The sequence below is a fragment of the Sceloporus occidentalis genome, unplaced genomic scaffold (assembly GCF_023333645.1).
Source record: "Sceloporus occidentalis isolate IW3139 unplaced genomic scaffold, rSceOcc1.0.p SCAF_6, whole genome shotgun sequence".
Taxonomy (NCBI): domain Eukaryota; kingdom Metazoa; phylum Chordata; class Lepidosauria; order Squamata; family Phrynosomatidae; genus Sceloporus; species Sceloporus occidentalis.
Genome location: NW_028316986.1, coordinates 20,219,363 through 20,237,133, shown reverse-complemented (window position 1 = coordinate 20,237,133; position 17,771 = coordinate 20,219,363). Strand labels below are relative to the sequence as shown.

Sequence of the window (17,771 nt, the reverse complement as noted above, 5' to 3'; positions counted from 1 at the left end):
GAGCATTCTTCTCCAGCACCACATCTCAGATGAGTTGATTTTATTTCTATCCGCTTGCTTCACTGTCCAGCTCTCATGTCCATACATGGTGATGGGGAATACAGTGGCTTGGAGTTTAGTGTTCAGTATATCTTTACTCTTTAGGATTTTGTCTGGCTATTTTATAGCTGCCCTTTCCGGCCCTAGTCTTCTGATTTCTTGAGTGCAGTCTCCATTTTGATAAATATTTGAACAATGTTGATGTTGACCAAAAATATTTGATCTATATTTGAACAGTATTTATTCACTTATGAAATGTTAAAACATGAATATACATGAATGTGCAAATGACAATATGCATATTAAATAAACAAAATGTTTTTATTAATATACTACATTGGGGAGCATAAGTCATGTCCCTTTATAGTCTGGTCTATATTTGGGTCTATAACTGTAAATAAATAAATGAAATAGCAAACATGTTCATACATAAATATTGCACTTGCTAAGCAATGGGCAGCCTTTGTTTCTGCAGCCAGACACCCTTTTTTGTTTATTTTCTGTTTGCTTAGCCTTGCAACAAAACTGCAGGCACCTGATGGCTCTGGGCTCAGGGCTGACTCCTCCATTCCAGCAGAGGATGCCAAGCTGCTGATAAAGAAGGAGGCAGGCTAGGAGGAGAAGGCAGTGAGTGGCTCCTCACTGTCCTGGTGTTAGAAACTCCCTTGGGAAAAGAAGCCAAGAGAAGCAATTGTGTTGAGTCTATGCTGCTGGAAGCTGGAAAAGAGTGGGAGGAGCTGGGCAGAGGGAAGGAGGCTCCTGCAAGGCACAAATGCTTGCAAAGGTGTGGCAGCTCAGTTAGCCATTGCCAGAGGAGGGAGAGCCACTCTGGAGAGGAGACCTCACAGCAGAAGGAGAAGAGGCTGGGGCTGGCAGGGGAAGAAGGACACAAAGAAAAGTCTGGGAAAGAATTAGTTGGCTTTCCAGTGCTGCTCTTCCACTAGAGATGTTGCTGCTGCAGTTTCTGCTCTGGTAAAGAAAGCAACACAGTTGGAAGAGGAGAGAGGTGAGTTCTGTACTACCCAAGTTTGCTTCGAGTGGCTCAGTGTTTGCTCCTGAGGATAATTCACATTCATGTGGCCCTCCTAAGCATCCTTTCTTCTTTAACTAGGGTGTCCGAGAGATAGAAAACTTGGGTATCAGCTTTGGAGGAGGGAAGGAATCCTCATTCCCTGCCACTGAGTAGCAAATACTCTCTTGAAAGAATGTGTCTTTGCTTTTTGATGGAAGGAGAAACTTCCCCTCTTGGGTTTCCCTGTCTTTATCAAAAAACCAATCTCTTGCAACACACCAGTTTCTCTGTTAATACCTGACTTTCCTACTCAGCTGTGGATATTATTATCATTTTAGTTAACTATCTTTTTGCCCTGCCTTTCCACTCGAACAGTAGCTTTGAAGGTACCTGGTGAATGTCGTTTTAAAAAGTAAAATCAACCAAGTAAACAATAATTAATTAAAATAATCACATCTGTCAATTTCTGTATTGTGTTATATTTTCTTTTGCTTGCAGTCTTCACATTTTTAAAAGTTACTGTTATTTTGGCCTTTCTTCTAACTTTCCAAAATGTTTATGGTCTACATTGAACCTGTATTTCTTTTGATATTTCTGGTGCTTGCTTCTTTTTATGTCTCACTTGCTGGTTAAAGTTGTTTCTCCTGAACATAAGAAGTGCTAAAAATAGCCAGGAAGATGCGTTTGTTTTATGAAACACTGGTTTGAAGTCTTGTCATACTTGATGAGTAATAGCAAAATGTTATCTGGTTATAGCAAATTCTTTCCTATGGAGACATGTTTGCAATGCTGGGAATATTGTAGATTTTTACAATATGGTTTTTACAATATTAATAATAATAATAATAATAATAATAATAAATTTTATTTATACCCCGCCTTTCCAAAAAAATGATCAAGGCGGCTTACAAATGTTAAAAACAGTTACAATAGGATTTACAATACAAATTAAATTACAATATAAAAGTTAAAACATTACTACAAAGAATAGGAACAGGAGTCAAAAAATACACATATCAGGGTACAAACAATCAATCACAAATATTTCGGAGTCAAAGGAAGAAAACAAGGGCAGAGAAAAATCAATTAAACTAAAGAGGGAAGGCCAATCTAAATAAGTATGTTTTTAAATTCTTCTTAAAAGAATCTAATGAGGCGGCAGAGCGAAGCTCTAAGGGGAGCTTATTCCAGGAAGATGGGGCAACGATGGTAAAAGCCCTCTGTGAGGTCCTTACAAGATGTGCTCTAGGAACCTCTAACAGGTTTGTCCCGGATGATCTAAGTGTGCGGGGCGGATTATGTGGGGAGAGGCGGTCCTCCAAGTACCCTGGGCCCAAGCCATTTAGGGCTTTATAGGTTAAAACCAACACCTTGTATTGAGCTCGGAAGCGAATAGGCAGCCAGTGAAGATCTTTTAAAATAGGTGTTATATGGTCCGACCTGGAAATACCAGCGACCAGTCTAGCTGCCATATTCTGTACAATTTGCAGCTTCCGGGTTTGGTACAAGGGTTGCCCCATGTAGAGCGCATTGCAGAAATCCAATCGAGAGGTTACTAAAGCATGTACAACAGTTTCAAGGTTCCTACGGTCCAGGTAAGGGCGCAGCTGGCGTATCAGCCGGAGCTGATAGCAAGCACTCCTGACCGTCGCATCCACCTGAGGTGTTAGCTGGAGCGACGAGTCAAGGAGCACCCCCAAGCTGCGCACCGAGTCCTTCAAGGGGAGCGTGACCCCGTTCAGGACCGGATGACAAATCTCATCACCCGGAGCCGGGGAACCTATCACCAGTACTTCCGTTTTCCCTGGATTCACACTGAGTTTGTTCTCCCTCATCCAGCCCATTACCGACGCCAAGCAGGCATCTAGAGGAGAGATGCCATCCTTAGTTACTGCATCAGTCGGAGACACAGAGAAGACTATTTGGGTGTCATCAGCATACTGATAACACCGCGCCCCGTGTCTCCGGATGATCTCTCCCAGCGGTTTCATGTAAATGTTGAATAGCATAGGGGACAAAATCGCTCCTTGAGGGACACCAGATGTAAGGGCCCTCATGTCGGAGCGACAGTCCCCCAGCTCCACCATCTGGGATCTGCCCGAGAGGTAGGACCGGAACCACTGCAGAGCAGTGCCCCCGATACCCAACTCCCCCAGGCGTCCCAGAAGGATACCATGATCGATGGTATCGAAAGCCGCTGAGATGTCCAAAAGCACTAACAGGGACACGCTTCCCCTGTCCATGCCCAGACGGAGATCATCAACTAAGGCGACCATGGCAGTCTCAACTCCATAGCCCGCCCGGAAGCCGGTTTGAAATGGGTCCAGAAAGTCGGTATCATCCAAGATCGATTGAAGCTGGAAGGCGACTGCTCTCTCGATCACCTTCCCCAAAAAAGGTAGCAGCGAGATGGGCCGATAATTGTTGTGTATCAGGGGGTCTAAGGAGGGATTCTTAAGCAAGGGTTTAACCACTGCTACTTTCAGTTTAGATGGAAACTGACCCTCTCTTAGAGATGTGTTAACGATGCGGTGCAACATAGTCAACACCACATCACCCCCCTGAGCTGCCAACCATGAGGGACAGGGATCAAGAGAGCACGTCGTCTTCCTAACGCTTCGAAGGATCTTGTCCACTTCATCGGTACTAACAAACTCAAAGTGATCCAGTAAAACCGGGGCCACGGACGCTTCGGACGCCTCTCTTACAGGATCTGCATCAATACCGGCGTCAAGATCAGCCCTAATCCGAGAGATTTTATCCGCAAAGAAGTTGTTAAAATCGTCACAGCAGGCTTTAGATGGTACCAAAATAGGGCTCAGGGAGGGAGGGAGCTGAGTTAGCTCCCTCACAACCCTGAACAGCTCTGCTGGACGCGACTCTGCGGACGCAATACGTGCAGCATAGAACGAGTTCTTTGCTGCACCTATTGCCACTCCATAGGCCTTCAAGTGAGAGCGAAGGAGTGTCCTGTCGGATAAGCGCTGATGTCTTCGCCAGTTACGCTCTAGTCGTTGCGCAGCCCGCTTCCTTACCCTGAGATCTTCCGTATACCAAGGTTGTTTGTTGGAAGCAGGCCGGTAAGGACGCTTGGGAGCGACACTGTGTATAGCCCTGGAAAGATTAAAATCCCAGATGTTGGCCAGGGCATCAACAGAATCGCCGTCAGTGCCAGTCGTATACTTCTTCTTTCTGTGGTTGGGGTGGGATGGCATTTTCCTACCAAACTCTGACATAGAGCTTAAGGTGAAATTACTTCGGATTGTTCTGTTTCCAACTTGTGGCAACCCTAAGGTTGGAGGGCTTATCACACTGGGGCTAATTTTGGCATTAAAGAGAGATTAAAGTGCCTTTAAAGCACAAATAAAGCAAAAATGGCAAGTAATTTCACAAATGATTATCATATGCAATTGCACAAATAATGTGAAATCCGAAGTTGTCACTGAAATCACGAAAAAATGTGTGTTAATGCTTCTTTGTGACTGCTTTAATGGCAGGTTTTGTGCAACATTGTGTAAAATCGTTTTGTGTAATTACGTGATTTTTCTTGGATATTCAGGAGATAAACTCCCGATTTCCTTCATGTGATAAACTCTTCAGGGGGGTTCCATGACCAAGTGAGGAATTGAGCCCTTATTTTCAGAGTCATAGGCGGTTTACAGACCGCCCCTTTGGGGCGGCCTGTACCCGCCCCTTTCCCCGACGGATCGGGACCTCAGCTGCCACAGCGGCAGCCCTGGGGCCCCGATCCGCCACTTTTCCAGGCCGCAGGAATCGGCAAAAGGGTGCTTCCCACGGCCTGGAAAGGGGAGTCCTTGGGGCTTCATGCCCCAAGGACACCCCGACAGCAGTGGGAAAAAGAGAAAGGGGCTGCTTGGCCCCTTTCTCTTTTGTGTTGCTGGCGCAGCCGTGTAAAGGCTGTGCCAGTGACACAAATGAAGGAAGAAGCTCCGTTTCAGAGCTCCTTCCTGCGCTGTGGAAAGGGCACCACAGGTGCCCTTCTGTGGCGCCAGGACGTCACATCCGCGCCACTCTGTTTGGAGTCGGCGCAGCCGTGACGTCCTAATGCCGGCGCCCATGTAGAATGGGTGCTGCCATTTTGTACATACTGTGTATGTACTAGGGTTGGGGGCGTCTGAAAGAGACGCCCCCGGGCAACCCTAGTACATACACAGTACGTACTAAAAGGCCCGTGTAGAATAGGCCATAGTCAAACACTCAAACCATAACACCATGCTGACTCTCAATTACTTTATTCTTTACTTTACTCATCATCACTTTACCAGTAATGAACAAGAAAAGGATACTGTTTACACGGCAGTGCTTAAAAATTACATTGGTTAGTCTTAAACAAGTTTGAAACAACTACCCAAACTCTAGAAGCACTCTTTCCTCTCCTCTGCAGAAATTTTTCTGGCGGTATCCTGATAACTTTTGTTAGTAGATTTGTATCCTCCTTGATCTAGCTTTCTAGACTGCCTTTTACAAAACTATCACCAAAAGCAATTAATTCACTAATTAATTACACGTGTATTATTCTGTTTGTCTGAGCAGCTCTGGCTGGTAGTTTAGCCACAGAACAAACTCTTGTAAACTCTTTCTGTTAATGCATAGTGTTCCACTTTTGTAGGCTGTAACATGAGTTTAGTAGTACTCCTCTGAAAGGAGAGTATAGCTGGGATTCTGGGAATTGTAGTATGTTGTGGCACCAGAGCTCCCTGACAGGGAAGGTGAAATGTCTCAAAAAAACCCACAAATCCCAGAATTCCATAGCATTGAGCCATGGCAGTTAAAGTAGTGTCAACCTGGATTAGATGCATCCTGCATCAGCTGGCTTCTCATAGGGCAAATAACCAGCTCTCTCACACACAGCTGATATGTTCACTAGCTATACATACATATATTGGCATGAAAGGGTTGAGTAATTGTAGTGTAATGATGGGAATATTGATTCACTAAATTCCCAGGCTAACTCAGGACTAAGGGTCTGTCGAAATATAGCCATAGGTGCACTAAAACAATGGCTTGTTGGTCACATGCCAATATCAGATGGGATGCAGCAGTAAAATCCAAGGCAAAGGCAAAGTTAACTCACATCCCTCAGCTGATTGAAGCAGTCCTTCATCACAACCACTATTTACCAGGGTCCCTATAATGGAAGGAACATTTTCCCAGTGGACTAGTTTCCTGGGCTAGGATTCTGTGTGTACGCTCACTAGGGCTCCAGATGTTGTTAGATTATAACTTGTAGTCTTTGTCCCTGTTGATTAGCACTGATGAGACATGGAGTCCAGTAATACCAGGAACCCCCGTGAATACCAAAGTCCGTGGATGCTCTAGCCCTATCAAATACAATGGCACAGCAAAATGGGGTCCCTCATACATAATGGCACAATCAAGCTTTTCTTTTTGAAATATATGCATTTAAAAAAATATTTTCAAGCCAGGGATGCTTGAATCCATGGATAAAATAATCTGTGGCTATAGAGGGCTGACTCTATCTAGAGGAGCACATGTTTAATGTATTACAGGGAAAACAAGTGGTAAGAGGTACGGTTGGTAACATTTGAGTGCATAGCGCTAACTTATAAAAAATGTGGACCATCATCAATTGTATAGAATCAGTAACTATTGATAACACCAATTCCTGTTTTTGCAATGTTAACTTTACAGATGCAAGAGAAGCAGAATCCTTCCTTTTGAAGGACATCGAGGTCGGGGTTAATCTCTGTGCACACGTATGGATGTACAGTACATATGTTCGGTGATTTTAAAATGACTGTTGTGATTCTAAATATTCAGATTTAAGAGCTAAGGATTACTGCTTTCAAATTAATGTTCTTTTGAATATTTCTGCTAAATCTAACCCAGACAGAAGAAAGTTTTTTAATATTGCAAGTGAATCATTTAATCTTCCTTCAAGTGCACATTTTCTATCTTCACTTGTATATCATATATGTTCACTTGTGTATAGTATCCCATATTATATATCTTAATTTCAAAAGATGAATGGAAGGGTAAAAACTAAAAGCTTTGCTTTCAGAAGCAAACATCTAAAATTGAAGAAATGCTTGACCTTAAGGCTTACTGTAATGATTGATTAAAGTTCATCATGACTAAGATGGGTCTCACTGATTTCAATGGAGCTGTTTTCTAGGCAGGATTAAGTATGGTTTCAACCCAATGTACATTTTACAAAGGGACAATTTAGTGTCAGGATATTAATTTTGCAAGGGTGACTTGAACCAAAATGTGTTTTGAAGTTGCTGGTATTTTAATAAATGCAAGCTTCTTCACAGAGAAAGGAAACAGTATGATTTAAATTGGTTTTCCAAATGATGTAAATAAACAAGTGTACAATACAAAGAACTGGGCATAGTTAGCTCTATCAGGAAGAGGATAAATGAATCTCCTGCTCCTCCTGGAAATTTTGAGACTTGCTCTTGATTACAGTATATCAAAACTAGATTGCAAAAACACGATATATTTGTTCAGTGTCTGTTGTCATTACTTTTTTTAACCTCAGTTTAGAAATGAATGTTGAACTTCTAATTTTAAACTTGTAATGCTAGTGTCTTTATTTCAGAACACATCTATCAAAGTTCCAGTTTAGTTGCATAACAGAGATAACAAGCTTAAAACAAGGCAAGAAAAATACCTCAGATTTTTAGATACTAGCATCAAATTTCTATATATCTGAGCAACTGGACATTATAACTGTTGTAGCCCAGCTGGACTAAAAGAGGTTTAGTAATATTTTAGAAATATATTTGTTTTTTGCCTGAAAAGTTTTAGAAAGAACACAGAAACTATTACTATTAAAAAGTATTAAAAGTAAACGAATGGCTGTGTAATGTCAGCCAACTTGCTCTCCTTCACTGATAGCTTAATTTTTGGAGCTTAAGTCTTTGAGGGCGCAAATTATTTTTTAATACATAGTTAATACACATCTTACTTGTTAAATTTAATATGTCAACAAGGCTTGGTAAATGATCTTTCAAAGTCCTTTTTAATATGTTTCCTCTGGCAAAATAATTGGTTTTGAGGAGGGGAAGAATTAGGCTAAATCCACAAAATCTTCCCTAAATAGGACTTGTTATGTAATAACTAACTGAAAGGGATTTGTTATTATTACTAGCTACAATTCCATTAATTGCAATTAATCTGCTCTATGGCTAAAGTTACATTTAGCCCATTATTGGTAAAAGTGCCAATGGAGCTAAGCATTATTATTAATTCTGCACCCTGTTTTGGACCTTTGTTACTTCACTAAATATCTTCTCCAGGCCTGATTCCCTCAAACCTGGCAAAACATCATTCATCTAATGCAGGGGTAGGCAACCGTTTTGAGCTGGGGGCCGGGTTGCTGTCCCTCAGACAACTGGGGGGGCCGAAGCCAAAAATAAATAATTAAATAATTTTTTTAAAAAATTAAATAAATAAACAAACCGGGACAAATGTAGAACAACATTTTCAAATAGTGGACATTTTTTTTAAAAAAAGTGGAGAACACACAAAAAAAATTTGCTGATTTTTTAAAAAATGTTAATATAAATGCATGTTTCTGAGGCGTCTATAGACAATTGCCCTCCTTGCCCCTGCGCGCGAGAGGCCAAAGGCCCTGGTGGCAATCGGTGGCAGAACCAGGCTGGGGCCGGTCCCAAGGCCTCGCCGGGCCGCATCCGGCCCGCGGGCCGCAGGTTGCCTACCCCTGATCTAATGCTCTGATCTCTGGCAGAATGTACCTCTTCTCCCCATGTAGTTGATGTTTAGTAAAGTAGTTGTGTGTGTGTGTGTGTTTATGATAATGGCAATAGTGTCACAATCGGGACTAAGAACTTTATTGCATGAGAAAATAAAGTGGAACCAGAATTGGGAAGTAGCGTGTTTCTCTGTTCCTTACTGCGTGACATTGTGTAGCCCTTCAGTTCCTTTAAAAAAAATTATTGAATTTTAATTTGACAAAATAAATAAACAATAAACAATTTTTCCATTGTACATTTGCATTGTCTCCTCTGTTCCATATTTGGTTAAACTATAATTCAATTTCTTACATTTTTATATACTTCTTCTTTGTCTTAAGTAATAATTGATATCATACTTATATACCAATCTTATATTTCACATTCTCGTTTTCTTCCCCAATAATCTTGACACTTCTTTCCACTTCTCTTCATATTGCTGGGTTGTCTTTCTATTTGTATACATTGATGAACTATCCAGTGCAGCTAAGTAATTTAATTTTATTATCCATCCATCAATTGATGGTATTATGTTTTATTTCCAGTACTTCACATATACAATACAGGTGGCAGTTATCATATAAAGTAGTACACTTATTTCCTCTTGTTTACTTTTATCTTCACTTATGTCTTGTTATGTTTAACAGGAAAAGTTCTGGTCTTAATGGAATGTTTTTTTGTAATGTTTCTTTAATTTATGTATATCTTCCCAGAATTTTTTAACCTTTTTACACTCCCACCACATATGGTATACCGTAGTTATGTTCCCCTGGGAGACGGTTGTAAAAGCATATCTTTTTTTCTGCCTGGAAAATCCATTGGAAAAAAGGTATGCTTTTATTACCATCTCCTGCTGAAAGAACACAGAACTGTTGTGATGAACCCGCTTCTACTTTGTTTTCTTGTGTGGTAAGACTCTTACGTAGTGATCATGTATACAAAATAGTTATAGATGAGTAAATCTTGGTAACTATTTTGTATTGACAATTGCTACTTAGTCATGATTGTGACACGGTTGCCGTAATCGTAATTCCCCTCCAACCTACTTTACAGAGCATCAGCTACATAGAGAGAAGGAGATCCATTCTGCCGTCGACTGTAGAGTGGATGAATGACGTTTCCATTCATTTTGGGGAGGTTGACCAGGAGAGGATACTAAGGGCCAAAACACACTGCAGAAGTAACCCAGTTTGACACTGCTTCAACTGCCCTGGCTCAGTGCTATGGAATCCTGGGAATTGTAACTTGTTGTGGCACCACAGCGCTCTGATAGAGAAGGCTAAATGTCTCACAAAACTACAGTTCCCAGAATTCCTTAGCATTTTGCTCTGCTCTGGGCCCCACAACAAACTCCAACTCCCAGAATTCCATAGCCTTAAGCCAGGGCACTTAAAGCGGTGCCAAACCGGGTTACTTCTCCAGTGTGGATGCAGCCCAGGTAGCTGATACAGATTCCAAACAATATTTTTATTTATTTCTCGAGAATCCAAGCCATGGCTGGGCATCCATGTTAAAGGTCTAACATGGCACTGTCAGCACTAAGTTCCTCTGTGATGACATGTTTGATCTGGGAACTAATTTGTTTTAGTTCATTATTACTGAGGCAGTGAGATTTCTCCAGCCAACATATGCTCAGAGACATTAATGATACGTTATCTTTAACTGCCACAAGAAAGAAAGATGCTAAGGAGTGGTAAAGTTGAGAACAAAAACCTATTTTCCCCTCTTTACTATCTACCCTATTAGTTGTTTCTGTGGTCAAAAGCAGAAGCTTCAAAGCTGTTCACAAGGTTATTCAGCTCTTGTAAACCCCGTGTATATTTTGAGTATCAGTGCACAATCTGATGCTGTTGAAAATGGATAAACTTGGCTATTTTTGTTTGTTTCAACTTTAAGTAAAAACATACTGTATAAAAACACACAAAACAAACTGCTAATAGTTGGACAAGACCTAGGCAGCAAAATGTCTCTGACCATCCCTGGATTTACCAGGGGGAGATATTATCAAATAAGCGCCACACCTGGTAAATGGAGATTTATTGGAACAGGTGTTCCTGTTGTGGAAGGCATCACATTTTTATTCAAACATACCATTTCATCTTTTCTCCTGGAGTGGGCATGGGAGGAATTAATTCTGTGTCTTTGCAGCAAAAGCAAACTATGCACAAGCAGTGATATGCTAGGGTCAGCAATACCATTAATTCATTCCTTGCCACCATCCCCTCATGGAAGCAGATTTTATACTGTAGAGGTAAAATACAGAGAGCCATGTAGTGTAATGAATCCTGGCTGGGCCATGTAAACCCACTGGGTGATCTTGGGCAAATCACACTCTCCTAGCCTCAGAGTATGGCAATGGCAATGTAGGGTTACCATAACAGTCAACCTCCAAACCAGGACAAATGTAAAAAACATAGGACAAATGAAGGACAAAATTTAGCCCCAAATGTAGTACATATGCAAAGTAGAAGGCAAGATGCAAAGCATAATGTCTCGGCTTCAGAAAGAGTGCATGCCTCAGAAGCTGACTGGTATCAATATCACCACCACCATCATCATCACTGTCATTGTTAAAACAAGGCAGACCTGTTAGAATTAAAAGCACCAAAAATACACAGAAAAGGCACTTTGGAAAAAAACTTAGGAAATGGGCACCCACCTCTTCCTCCTCCTTCTGCTACTCTTCCTTCTCCTCCTCCTGCTCTTCTTCCTCCTCCTTCTCCTCCGCTGGCTGCTGCTGCCTCGCTGGGCCTGGGCCAGCCTACGTGGGGACCAGAGGAGGAGCTCCTCCTCTTGAGGCTGGCTGGCCAGTGGGGGCAGACTGGAGCTACAACAGCCCCGCCCCCTGCCAGCAGCCACTGGCCATCCAGCCTCAGGAGGAGGAGCTCCTCCTGCTTAGCCCTGCACGCGGCCCTGCAAGAGCGCGCAGGGCAAGCGGAAGTGCCGCCATATGCTGCCACTGCCACACCGCGGCAAAGCCACGGTGGTGGTGGTTGCAGTGGCACCACCGCGTGGTGTGGTGGCACCACTGTGCGGCGCAGCAGCAGCACCGCACAACACAACGGCCGCGTGGGGCAGCAGTCGCAGCAGCCGCCATAGCCACCCTCAGCCGCAGCTGACCCAGGGCAAACCTGGGTCACTGAAGGAACCAGGACGGGACGACCCAGCCTGGTTCAAAAGCGGGATTGCCCCGCCCCCAGGCAGGACATGGCAAGCCTATGGCAATGGCAAATCCCCTCTGAAGAAACTTGCCATGAAAACCCCATGATAGGTTTATCTTAGGGTCACCTGAGTCAGAAACAACTTTAAGGCACACAACAACAAATTAAAAATATGCCAGCACCATTTTTAAACATAACAGACAAATAGATATTGGATAAAGAAACATGGAGCCTTTTTATTAAAGTCTGGTGGGCATGAGGCAGGAGGGAGACTAGACAGTACTACATCTGTTACCTGCAAACCAGACACAAGAAGAAGCTGAGTTGGTCCTTGGGATGTGAGGAATATATACAAGTGACTTGTTTTTGTTATGTTTTCAATACATTCTTTTTCTTTTCTGTATTTATCTTAACACCATCTTTACCCGAATTCCAACTTTCTGTACTGATCATATTGCAAGAGGATAACTGGAATGAATAGCCAAGAAAGTTAACAGGTTGAAGAAGTTTGATTTAAGGTGAACAAACACTAGCGCAGATCTATATAATAGATAGTTTTATAACTTGTCTTTTTACTATATAATCTCTCAGCCATCGTAAATATGATTATGAAAATAGTTCAGGAATACCTTTGAGACTAACTGGAAGAGAGAAGTTGGTAGCATGGGCTTTTGTAGATCTGAGTCTGTATCTGAAGAAGTAGACTCAAGTTTATGAAGGCTGATGCTACCAACTTCTCTCTGCTACAAGATCCCTTTGCATACTGCTTTTCCAGACTAATAAAGTTATGCCATTGAGTTCGGGAATAATACAGTTAGACTGGGGGGTGGGGGGCAGATTTACATGTTACAAGTGCTCTGGCCATACGGTAAGGCAAGATGCAAAGCATAAGTTCAAGAAGGCTGCAGACAATGAGAACGGAAGCCAAGCCTTAAGAGGATAGCTAAGACAGGATCAGGAGAAGAAGCTGAATGACTTGTGGAAAATCCAAGACTGGAAAGATGTGTGACAGATAAGAGGAAAGGGTGTTCTGGGCAATTGCAGATAAATGCATAAATCTACTGAAAAGCCCATCAGTCATCAGCGTTCCATCAACTTCAGTTCAACCTCTACCAGTCTTCAAATGTTTTTACAAATTCTTGGCTATTAGCGTAGCAGTAGTCACAGGATCATTTTGTATGTTATTTTCCCAGCGTATACCTGCATCTAGAATGTAGATGTTTATCTTAACAATTTTTTCAGTTCAGGTATCTAGACTGTGTGTGCTGCTTTCCTGGTTCAAGTTTAATGTTCATCGTGTTGGTACTTCTCAATCCTCAACCCTCAATTATTTCCTTTCTCTTTCTAGCCCAATTAAGTTCTAGCAACAGTGGGAGCTCCCAAGAACAGGTGTTTGCATGCTTGACTGATGCAGGACACTGGAACAGTTGCTCCCACTGAAGCTTGCATATAAATAGTTCTGTTGTGCTAAATGCAGAGTTGGGGCTCCATTAAGACTTTCCAGCAACTTGCATGTGGCATTCCTGAGACATTCCTCTCAGTCATGAATGGAGGGAACAAACAAAGTTAAGTGGACATCATGGTCTAGATAATCCTTCATGAGCTGTTGCTGGAATTCTAAACAAAGCGTATTTGAGCATGGTGCAATGTTAGGAAAAAACAAACCAGAAATAGCTGTTGTTGCTCAGATTAGTGATCCATGGATTCAGGGACTGTCTCCAGCAGAGACCAAATTGAGCATTTTATGGAACAGCAGGAGTCAGAAGCATGTCTCATTGAATTCAATAGGGCTTATATGAGAGCCAGCATGGTGTAGTGGGGTGAGTGTTGGAATAATTCTAATAATAATTAGATAATGATAATAATTCTGACAGGGCTTCTTCTTTCACACCTCCATCCTTTAATCTCTGTCCAGCATTCAGCTGCCCATATTGTCACCATGTTTCTCCTCTTTTATCCTCCCTTCATTGGCTCCCCTTCCCCTTCCACATCTGGTACAAGCTTTTGTTACTGACTTTCAAAACCCTCCATGGATTGGCCCCTCCTTACTTATCTGACCTTCTTTCTCCTTACATTCCTACTTGCACCCTCCGCTCTGGTAGTCAAGGTTTCCTGTCACAGTGTAGGACTACCACTGCCCCCTCCCAAATTCGTCCCTTCTTGCTTGCTGCCCCTAACTCCTGGAACCTTCTTCCCCCACATGCACACCTCATCACTTCTCTACCCAGTTTCAAAACTGGGTTAAAGACTATATTGTTTAGAGAAGCATTCCCAGGGGCAAGGATGCCTCCTTTTAACCATCCATTAAGAAGCCAAGCCCTTCCTCCAGTCCATCTGCCTTGGTCCAGGCCTCTGAGGTGGAGAAAAACTGCTGGACCTGATCCCCTTCCCCATAGCCATTCCTTCTCCTTTTGTGTCGTGTCTTAGCCTGAGGGCAGGGAACCATCTAACTAAAAGATTGTATGTACAGCGCTGTGTAAATTTACAGCGCTTTATAAATAAAGGTTAATAATAATAATAAGAAGACACTGGAAGACCAGGGTTCAAATCCCCACTTAGCCATGAAAACTCACTGGGCAAGCCTCAGAGGAAGGCAAGGGCAAGTCTCCTCTGAACAAATCCTGCCAAGAAAACCCTGTAATAGTTTTTAATAATACTTTTTTACAGTAATAAAAGTATGTCTTTTGTCACACTGAGAAAATCTGTTTGGCAAAAGACACACTTTTACAGCATTCTCCTTCAGGAAAGAATGGAAGTGCTACAACAGCATGCAGAGAAGCACGGAGAAACCTGCTGTTCTCCTCCTCCATTTTGGCTTTCTTTTCTTATGTGATAAGGTTCTTTAAAAGAAAAATGCTCAAATGCCATTAGAGATGACAAATACTGTTGCAGAAGGGGCATTCTTATGTGAGAGAATGAAAAACTCACTTGGCTTCTCGAGAAATATTTTTGTTCTGTTTCTAAAAGCAGATAGAAGTTAAACTTTAGGAAAATTTAGCTGTGGGAGCAGCCAAGCTGACCTGAGAGGTCATCTATACTATTTGGTGTTCCCACAAAAATCTGCCAAGGTTCTGAAATTCATGTGGCTGGAAAAACTTGTGCACAGTCTCCAACCTGCCTGGTTGAGTTGTTCCTGCATGACTTCTATGGGGCTTGCCTTTCATGAAAAAACACACAACCCACCAGCTAGAAACTGGTGGCCAACTGAGTGAAACTGGATGAGAGAACCAAGATCCCTAATCTTGTCTTGGGCCCTGAGACTGTAAGGAATGTCTGATAAACATCTCTGCCCTAGAAATGCTTATATAGCACAACTTGGTTTGCCTTTAAAAGTGGGATTAATTCCTCCTCTAGCATATTAGTGCCAGCTGTTGTGTAGCCAGAAATTCTTTGGGAATGGAAATTCTTGCAGATACCAAATGAAAATCTTGGATGTGTTTCAAAGAGTTCTGTGGCTGGATACTTCTAGATTTTTAGTTTTTTCCTTTGACGTTTCTGGGTAGAAATGAGTTGCTTGGCTTACTAGACAGTGTTTTTAAAAATAGACTACAGGTAAATATAGTATATTTACATATACATATTTAATATGTAACAAAAATGTAATATAAAAAGTTAAATGCTGACTTTCCTGTACACTTTTTAGAAAGGATTATTCATTATCCATGTTCTGCATCAGGCTTTGCTAACCTGGTGCCATCCATATGTGTTGGACTACAATGATCTCTTACTATTGGCCATGTTGTAGAGGGCTGGGGGGGGAGGTAATTATGATCCAGGAGATCTGGTGGTCAGCAGGCTGGGAAAAGCAGATCTATGAGCTTTCATAACTTCTGTAATAATGTGTGCTGTGCTGTGCTGTGAAAATGGAATGCACTAAGCAATCACACCAAGCACCTAAAACAACACAAATCCCAAAGATCACTGAACTGTCATAGCGGGAGAGTAAGTTGGAGCAGCGGTTGGAAAGCATTGCCCTGTAAAAACTAAAAGGTAGTGTGTGTTAGTCAGATCTGTTTATATAAATCATTATGCCTTTGTTCTGTTACATTAATTTCAGTCTATTTGGCAGTTCTTCCCACCTTCCCCAGCCTGTTGTTTTGCTGTACTAAATCAACAAAGTATGAATGATGACCCTTAAAATAATATATTTGTGTCTAAACTCAAATGCCCTCTGGTATGTGGACCGCACATTACGACACATGTTTCATTTGGTTGCTAGGTTAAATACCTTGCCTGAACTTCAGTTGGCTATTAATACATTTCTAATAGACATTATTTCTTTGTTTCTTCCAGTCTGTTGAAATGTTTCTTGTGCAGAAATAATGTAATCTCAGGATAGCAGGAAGACAGCTTCCACCCACAGATAATGACGGGAGCTTGGGAAATGAGTCTGAACCTTAACAGATAGTCTGTGCCTCCAAGGGAAATCTCCCACGGCCAGATATTGTTTCCCTCTCTTCTTTTTCTGACTCTCTGGAGCATGACATTTGCAATAAAAAGTGGTTTTATTTTAATGAGTGGGAAGAATTAGCGCTCCTGTAAGACTGAGTTATGCATCTATTTTGCCATAGATTCCAAAAAGTATCCGCATGGTGCATTTATCTGTGATTGGGCAGAATTTCTTCCTTAACTTTGCTTCATCTGTTTGTTTGTTTTTTAAAGCAGTTGTGTATATTCTCTTTATTTCCATGGCACAGGCACACCGGTTATGAAGATAAAATTAAAGAACCATAACTAATAGGATTGTTAGTTAGGTGGCGGTGGAGAACAGCAGTAACAAAGTGTGTGTTTGTCTTCAAGTGGCTTGCCAAGAATAACTGTGAAATTCCTGCTACAGCACTAAACAAGACTTTGAATATACACTCTGTAATGTTGTGATATAAAAACTTAAGGCAGGGAAGGCTGAGTTAAAAATAATAAATAACCCGGATGCTCAAAATGTTGATTTACTTTCCCTGGCTTACTTTCTCCTCTTAGGTAGAGTTCTGTATACTATGGGATGGGTGAAGAAGAGAGCAAATATGTGTCTCAGCTCAAGGATGTGTATGACAGCTGTGATACTACAGGTACTGGGTATTTGGACAAGGAGGAGCTGACAGACCTATGCCACAAGTTACATCTGGAAAGACAGCTACCCTTACTCCTAGAAACACTCTTGGGAAATAATCACTTTGCTAGGGTAAGTAGTTCCAAGGCCTTTGCATTTGAATGCTATGAAGGAACTTTCCTCTAATAACATTTTAAAATTCCTATCTCTTTCCCCCTCTCCGTCTTTACAACTGTTGCTAGTCATGCACCAAAGTAGATGTTGTTGTTGTTGCTGTGTGCCTTCATGTCGTTTCTGACTTACGGTGATCCTAAGGTGAACCTATCATGGAGTTTTCTTGGCACATTTCTTCAGAAGGGGTTTATATGAGATGAATAAACTGACCACCTTGCTGAAAAAAGGTTCATTAGAAAATTTTTATATGACAGGGAAACCTTGGAAGGATTATATACAATTAGAAAAAAGGGAGAATTACACATTGCTTTGTCAAGAGACTAAATATGATTAAAGATACAATATGGTGTAAAATTATATCACTTAAGTAGCTATAAAGGATATGCGTATATAAAATAAGAACATAAACATTTGGTGGAATACTGGTAGAATCTAATGGTTGTTGTTTATAAGTTATAGATAAGAGTCAGTGAATTAAATATCAATTTTTTTGGGGGAAACTCGGTAATTCTTAGGAAGTATATTGAATTATAGCTAAAATAATTTGCTTTAAACAAACCATTTGTTAATCTGTAAAATGGAATCTGTTTATTGGA

At 41.6% G+C, this 17,771-nt stretch overlaps 1 protein-coding gene across 2 annotated transcripts in view; it reads left to right on the top strand.

The window, feature by feature from the left end:
- The first annotated feature begins 677 nt into the window (after positions 1-677).
- The window catches only part of LOC149310467 (ninein-like protein), a 63,504-nt gene continuing 46,410 nt past the window's right edge, over positions 678-17,771 (top strand). For both annotated transcript variants that reach the window (XM_089528995.1, XM_089528994.1), the window contains exons 1-2: positions 678-1,045; positions 16,932-17,133. In XM_089528995.1, coding sequence (XP_089385121.1) covers positions 16,954-17,133 — 180 coding nt within the window. In that variant the 5' untranslated portion in view covers positions 678-1,045; positions 16,932-16,953. The remainder of the gene's footprint in view (positions 1,046-16,931; positions 17,134-17,771) is intronic.